Consider the following 7,944-nt stretch of genomic DNA (forward strand, 5'->3'; position numbering starts at 1 on the left):
GCCGTGGGGCCAGCCCGTCTGGGTTTGAATCCTCGCTCCTCAACTTAGCAGCTATGTGCCCTTGGGCAAGCCACTTAACTCTTTTACCCCAGTTGGCCTCATCTATAAAATGAGAGTGACCAGAGGTCCTACTGGTCCTACTTGATAGTTTTTGTGAGGCTTCAGTGAGTCAATACATGCAAAGCTCCAGGACCCTGCCTGGCACATGGTAAGCATTCAGTAAATGTGGGATGTTTTCATTTCCTTGGGAAGATGTTCATTCATCAGACATTTAACGAGTACATACCATGTGACTGCCCTTGGGGGCTTCAAAGATGAATATCTAACCTCAGAGCATGGAATGAATGCCAAGCATATAATTGTAAAAATTGAATATGTTGAATTAAAGAGCTCATAGTCTCCTGGGGGAGTAAGTAGGCAAACTCAAAATTTTAGTCCAATGTTATAAGCAGTCATGGGGGTATACAGAAGTTCTGTGGGGGTGGAAAGAAAGAAGGAGCAATAATCTCTGCAAGCTTCTCCACCAGGAAGTTTCCTCAGGAAGCCTGCGAGTAGTTTGTGAGATAGCAGAGGGCTCCCCCATGATCCTTGACTTTATTAAATGGAGGATATGTTTATAGATAAGGCTTGTGATCCTTAGTGAAACATTCATCACAGTTCCATTTCTATCTAAGCTTTTCTGAACCAGTTTTATCTTTTTAGTATGTTCTGCCTCAGGGGATAATGAGTCTCTAAGTGCCACTCACCCAATCACTATATTACAGCCTCAACGGTCGAAAATAATTTAAGTTTTGAGAACTTTGGCTTAGTTCTCATGTTCTGGGATGGTGCTGATCCAGAAGTACTATACTTTTCAAATCTATACCTGTTGGAGGAGAGAAGGTGTGGATTAAACAAGTAACCAGAGTTGGTTATTGAGGAACTGTTTCCTTGGAGGAGCTCTATTTGAGGGAAGCATGTGCACTAGGAGTTTGTTCACAATGTACCTGTTATCTCCCACCTCCCTCCCCCAGTTACCCCTATACACTTAGACATTCTCCTCACTCCTCTGCCCCTTTTCTTCTGCCCTGTTTGTACAGGGGGAACAGTACCACCAGGCTTGGAGGAGAACCTGTGTAAGATCTGCATGGACTCACCCATTGACTGTGTTCTGCTGGAGTGTGGCCATATGGTAACCTGTACCAAGTGTGGCAAGCGCATGAATGAATGCCCCATCTGCCGGCAGTATGTAATCCGAGCTGTGCATGTCTTCCGGTCCTGAAGGCTTGCATTGGTTTCTTCAGTGCCTTACAGGGAAATAGCCTGGGGTGTCTGGGCTCAGGGTTGGCCAGCTTGCAGAAGGGCAAGCTAGTAGAAGAAATATTGCAGTGTTCCCAAGACCAGGGCAAGCAAGATGCCATGTCACCCCTGTGAGTGCCTGTCTTACCACAGGGGTGTACCTCTTGGCTGGTAAAGCCCGAGGCCAGTGGGAATTTGTACAAATCACATGGGTATGTTCTTGATTTAGTGATCTTGGAGTGCTTATGGTAACTAATGAACAGAGAACTTAACAGAACCTGGATCCTGTCTTCCTCCCTGAACCTGAACAGTTTCACCCCTCCTCCTGTACCCAACCCATCCCCTGGAGATGCTTGCCTATGTGTTTCATCAATCAGAAGTCCTCCTCCTTAGCACATTTGGATTTAAATTTCTAGTCTCTCCAGCTTTCTGTGCTTTAATTATCTTTGCTAAAGTCTCTTGCTACATTGCCTAAAATCCATTTGTTTCTCTGGAACAAAAATGTTAGTTTACCAGACCAATAGTGGTCCTTAGGACAGAATTTAGACCAGTAAACTTATCTCTGGTGAGAAATGAAGCACAAATGCTATAGAAAACTTTCCAAATTGTTAAGAGCTGCTTCCTTAAATGCTGGGATTGGAAGCTGTTGGTCTCCTGACCTGACCCTGGGAGCCAACAAAACATCAGGCTCCCAAACTGCTGGGAAATTCCAGTTTCTGTCTGCAAGAGACGGTGTGTGGATAATCTCTCTTGCTGCTTCTCTTGGGACCTGATTTGCACCATCCTTAGTTTATGGAGAAAGGGGAAGCAGTGGGTGGAGGCAGTGGCCTTCTGCTTAACTTCGGCTTGGTTTTTGAGCCTTTTCCCAACTAGCAGAAGTCTTAAACCACTTTCCCCTGAAAATGAAATCTATCCCTTACCCATGGTAGTTTTAAATTTGGTCTCATTGAAGAAACAGACTTAGACAAAGAGCCTGTGCTCTTCTCTGGCCAGACTTCTCTTGAAGTTCCTGGAGAGCAAACATTTAAGACAGAGTACCTCAGAGCTTCCAGCAGGTACTGAACGAGACTGGATTCTGTTGCGAGCCAACAGTCCAAGTCTGTATTTCCCAGGTTGGTGGGGAGTGAGGAGACCCTACTTTCATTTCCTTTCCTAGCCCACTGATTTATGGGGGCAGGTCGGGAGGAAAGCATTTTTTTTTTCTTTTTTTGAGACAGAGTCTCATTGTCACCCAGACTGGAGTGCAATGGCATGGTCTTGGCTAATTGCAACCTCCACCTCCTAGGTTCAAGCGATTTTCTTGCCTCAGCCTCCCGAGTAGCTGGGATTACAGGTGCCCGCCACTGGCGATGCCTGGCTAATTTTTGTATTTTTAGTAGAGATGGGGTTTCATTATGTTGACCAGGGTAGTCTCGAACTCCTGACCATGTGATCTGCCCGCCTCAGCCTCCCAAAGTGCTGGCTGGGATTACAGGCATAAGCCACCATGCCCAGCAGGAGAATGCATTTTTTAGGCTCTTTAGAAAGGACCATACAATGAGTAGGTGGTGTTTTTGGGCCCTCACAGTCTTTATATCCCTAGAGGAGCTGGAGGGCTTAAGAGTGTGCTGAAGAAGTGTGACCAAGCACAGAACACATTATCAGGAGAGCAGAGTGTTTTCTCATTACCAATGGATGAACTATGCAAACCCTGAACACACTGGCAGACAGCCCCCACCCCTTACCCCTCCCATGCAGCTGAAAAATCTAAGACTAGAACCAATCATGATTCTAGATAGCAGAGGGAAACCTCTAAAGGGACTTATTACGTTAGTACAGACACATTTATGCTTTCCTTCCATCATCAACTGCTAAACCCCTTTGGAGGAGTGAAGTAACTGCATAAAGTAGTTGTTAACTGAACACTTGGTCACTTACTTCAACATCATACAAAGTCCTGGATGATTTGATTCTGAACCACAGCCTTTGTAGGAGTTGGGGGAATCAGATTTGCTCATGAAGACATCCCTTTTCACTTTTCTCATGGGCAGTAAATACTATAGTTTACAATGCCTACCAATTTAGCAAAGGGTAATTCATTCAGCTACTCAATTTCTCTGTGAAACAGGTCTATGTATGTGCTATTCAGCTAAAATCTAGTAGCAACTTAAAGGCAGAAGCTGGCTATTTACAACCTGCTTTCTCTGCTGAAGCCTTACCCCCTCCTCAGTTTCCCTCCTAGACACAAACCGAAAATAATATACTGATAGCTAATTAAGAACCTCAGTAAGAATTAAAACTGAGGTCATTTACTCATTTTGGAGAAAGAACTTGCCTTTAAATCTTTTATCCCATTTTGGTGAAGGTTTCCATTTAGGAAAAAAGGTGTCAAACCACTCTGATTTTTTTTGGTATCATTTTTATTACACCAATTTAAAGTTGGGAGTTCCAAGATCCCATTCCAGTTAATATTTAACCAAGGTCTAAAATTTGATTTTTTAAAATCTTTAAATCCTCCCTCCTGCCCTTCATGGATCCTTGGTTTTAATTATCATGGAAACATCTAATTTTTACAATTATTCCGTGGCTTTTGCTGTGATTGCTCTGAGATTTCAGTTAAGACTTGTTTCAAAAGACAGCTGACTGGTTCACAATACCTTGGAATAGTTGGATCCAAACTAATCAGAATAAGCTGTACAGGAACTAGTGCTCAATATACATTGTATAAATTCGTGGAAATCTCTTGGATGTGAATTGTTACTTCAAGTGGCTTATATTAAGATTTCTCAGACTTACTTGGAGGTTAAAGCAAACCCAAATGTGTATTATTTTGTTACAGAGCTCTGCTTTATAATTTTGTAATAAAGATTCAATACAGATCCCTGTCCTGTCTGGTGTGAGGATATCAGAGGTTGATGGACTGACAAAAGAGCCTGACAGTGGCACATGCTATAATCTCAACACTTTAGTAGGAGGCCAAGGTGGAAAGATTGCTTGAGCTCAGGAATTTGAGACCAGCCTGGGCAATGTAGTGAGACCCCGTCTCTACTTTAAAAAAAAAAAAAGCAAACACAAATCCCGAAAACAAAAAATCAGCCGTGCATTGTGGTACATGTGGGTAGTCCCAACTACTTAGGAAGCTGAAGTGGGAGGATCACTTGAGCCAGGAGATCGAAGCTGCAGTGAGCTATGATCGCCACTGCACTCCAGCCAGGGTGACAGAGTGAGACCCTGTATCAAAAAAAAAAAAAAAAAAAGGAAAAAAGACAAAATAACTGATAAGCCACAGGCTAATCCCAGGCCATGTGTTCACGTGGGTCCAGGTTGGAGAGGGCACATGTGTACATGGCCTGGGATTATTAGCCTGTGGTTGGGCCAAGTGACCTTGGTCAAGATGCTCAGTGTTGTAACTTTCCCAAGACCACAAATGTAATATGTGGAAGAGGCCATGGAACAGCCTAGAAGAGAATGAGAGCTGGGTAGGAAAAGGACGAATCCCAAGACCAACTGGATATTGATCTAAAAGAAATGGGACCTAAAGATCGAAATGGAAAGGAATCTGAAGACAGCTAGTATGCCCAGTTAGGTCTTCAGGTTACCCTGGGAGATAAAGCCTTTGGATACAGCTGTAGTACAGTTGGAGTATGGCTCAGAAAAGTGTGGCCCAGGCTGGGTGCCATGGCTCACAGCTGTAATCCCTACACTTTGGGAGGCTGAGACAGGTGGATGACTTGAGGCCAGGAGTTTGAGACTGGTCTGGCCAACATGGCGAAACACTGTCTCTACTAAAAATACAAAAACTTAGCTGGTACGTGCCTGTGAGTCTCAGCTACTTGAAAGGCTGAGGTATGAGAATCCCTTGTGAACCTGGGAAATGGAGGTTGCAGTGAGCTGAGATTGCACCACTGCACTCCAGCCTGGATGACAGAGCACACTATTAAAAAAAAAAAAAAAAAAGTTGGCCCAGCTGGTGGCATACCACTCTGTGGCCACAGGCTTATACAAACCTCCCTAACGAGGAGCCCAAGGAGCAGGAAAAGACTCCTGAGAATGCAGTCCCCGGGAGAACAAGATTATGTGCCCATCTGCTCTGTGACTAAGAGAAAGGAATCTTGCCAAAAGGGTATAGGATCGAGGATGAGCCACAACACTTTGCCAACATTGCCCTAGGCAGCTGACCTGTTCAGTGCCCAGTGATGACCTCTGCCTGATGCCAGCCAGCAGCATGGAAAGGTTCAGAAGAGGGAGGCCTCCAGCATTGTGCTGGAGAGATTTGATGACGACGTTGAGGGTTGCATTGAAAAACATGAAAGAAATACAAGAAAGGATAAATAATATTATATACAGTCAGATCTCAGCATCAAAGCCTGGAAGAAAATACATAAAAAACCACTGACACTGAAATGGTGATAGATAACACAGAGTAAGGCTGAGAAGGGACAAGATGATCACCTGCAGCCAGCAGAGCCCTTTCCTGTGAGGGTGCACTCTGGGTGTAAGCAAAGAGTAAGGGCAAGTGGGGCTGGGTCCAGGTTGGAGAGGGCAGTTCCTTTGTCAGGATCCTAAGGAGACAGACTTGTTCTGCTGCCCTGTCCAGTTCCTTGGCCTGAAGAGGCTGAAGAGGGAAATGTAGGTCAGTGCTCAAAGAAGGAGCAGCTTTTTGTCTCCATAGAGGACGGAATAAAAAGAGTATCTTATTCCTAATACTGAATCCAGGCTGAATGGTGCCTATTGAAAAATACCAAATGTCCTGGGCTAGAGTCAGGAAAGTACCCCCCTCCCCACTGCTGCCCCTACTCTCCTAACACACATTTTAAACAGTAGGTGAAAGCCAAAGTCAATCAGATCAAAGTTGGCCTTCAAGCTAACTGGCAAACATCCCCTAGCAGAGTATTATCTTAGTTGAGTTCACTGGTGGTGGGGGTGGGGGGACACAGTGGTCCTTGATCTTATAGGCCCAGAGCCTGCTAATTTGTTCATAAGGAGAGAACCGACTCTCAAGAGCCGGCAGGACTGGGACATGGAAGCCAGTTTACAAACATATGGTGTCCTGATGAGCCTGCACTGAGTGGAGTGTTAGCTGGAACATGCGCACCTGCAATTGAGGGTTCTAAAGTTACAAGCTAGGGCCCCCTCTCCCAGGTAGGGTCTGGACATTCATACCAGTCTGGGTAACTATGTGCTAGGCTCTGAGCTAAGAGTGTTACATAATGTATCTGAGAACATTAGGACAACCCTAGGATTTAGGTGCAGTGGTTATCCCCCTTCTACTTGGAGGGACTGAGGCTTAGATGTTACGTAACTTGCCTAAGTAAGTTAGAGCCATTAAGTTTCAGGACTCAATTTAAACTCCGTCTACACCTGCATTGTCCAATGTGGTAGTCACTAGTAGCATGTGACCATTTGAATTTGAATTAAAATGAGAACTTCAATTTCTTAGTTGTTCGATCTTGGGCTTCCAAGTAAAAAATTAAAAGAAATTTCTTAGTTGTGCTAGCTTCATTTTCAATTGCTCAGCAGTTGTCTGTGGCTAGTTTGGTTGGACAGTGCAGATTTATGGATATTTCCATTGCTGCAAAAAGTTCTATTGAACAGCACTTGTCTACACTTAATTGTCTTCCTTTCGTTCTTCAAATAAATCAGCTTCAGGCAGCACAGGAGCTATTCTTCATACACAGGAGGTTGTATGGATCTGTTATTAGGTGTGGATTTTTTTTTTTTTGAGACGGAGTTTTGCAGTTTTTTATTTTTTATTTTTTCATTTGTAGATATGGAGTATATTCTTTAAGAAATGAAAAACTAAGAAGAAAATGCCACTCAACCTTGTTGGTATATCAATAGGTCAGCAGGAAAAAAAATTCTATGATAAACTTGTCTCTCTAATACCAAGAAGAAATTCTAGTCCAAGCTTCAATATACTTCCTCGTTTTTTTTCCGCTATGTATTTCCTTTACAGCTGCTCTTCATTCTTTCCCACATTTCATATTAGAGGATTGGTACAGGCTTTAAAACTTAATTGACAGGAGCAAATCCAGTATCCACTCATTTCTTCTCAAAAGGCACTCTAACCCGGCAGTTTCATTCTCATGAATACTCTAGCCATGAAAAAACTCAATAGGACACAGATGCATCCAATGAATAGCAGAAGAAATCTACTGAGTTTTGGGATATTTGGTGCATTCGATTGGTCCAGGATTACAAAAGCTAAACTTCCCATTGTAAACAGGAAGCTGGATGCAAGTCCTTCCATAATATACTGTCCATTTACTCTGTAGGCCAAGAAAGTTACTGGCCTCTGATGCCCATGTTTATCAGCCAACACTTGGAGGTTCAACAATAACAGTAATTATTCCTCCAGTCACGAGGAAGACACCACCTCCAGAGCAGACACAATCATGGCTGACGGCATGTGCATCCAGGGTGGCTTCTTCAACTTCAGGTTGGGACATTCGAGCACTAAGAACTGCACACAGTACAAAGTCTCCATGTTGGTGGCAGCAAGGGCTATTCTTGGCCTCAAGCCCCGTGTGGATTTTTATTCTAAAAAAGCAGTCTTGTTTCCAGGTTTTGGGGAGGCAAATCATCTTGGAGCCCTCCATCCCTCCAGAGGAGTGGCCCAAATAACCTCCCATTTCTTCATAAATGCCCCATTTTCCTACCTGATCCTAGTCCCCTCCCTTCAAACTG

General features: G+C 43.9%; 1 protein-coding gene and 1 pseudogene across 1 annotated transcript in view; one reads left to right on the forward strand and one right to left on the reverse strand.

Moving 5' to 3' along the window:
* The window catches only part of RFFL (ring finger and FYVE like domain containing E3 ubiquitin protein ligase), an 83,082-nt gene extending 78,946 nt beyond the window's left edge, over window positions 1-4,136 (forward strand). Inside the window, exon 7 of the mRNA XM_032280884.1 lies at window positions 1,080-4,136. Within this exon, the coding sequence (XP_032136775.1) occupies window positions 1,080-1,261 (182 nt within the window). The 3' untranslated portion in view covers window positions 1,262-4,136. The remainder of the gene's footprint in view (window positions 1-1,079) is intronic.
* A 2,874-nt stretch (window positions 4,137-7,010) lies between these two features.
* Window positions 7,011-7,769, reverse strand: LOC116553415 (annotated as a pseudogene).
* Window positions 7,770-7,944: the final 175 nt, after the last annotated feature.

Source organism: Sapajus apella, unplaced genomic scaffold, assembly GCF_009761245.1.
Source record: "Sapajus apella isolate SASKATOON/1434 unplaced genomic scaffold, GSC_monkey_1.0 scaffold12, whole genome shotgun sequence".
Taxonomy (NCBI): Eukaryota; Metazoa; Chordata; class Mammalia; order Primates; family Cebidae; genus Sapajus; species Sapajus apella.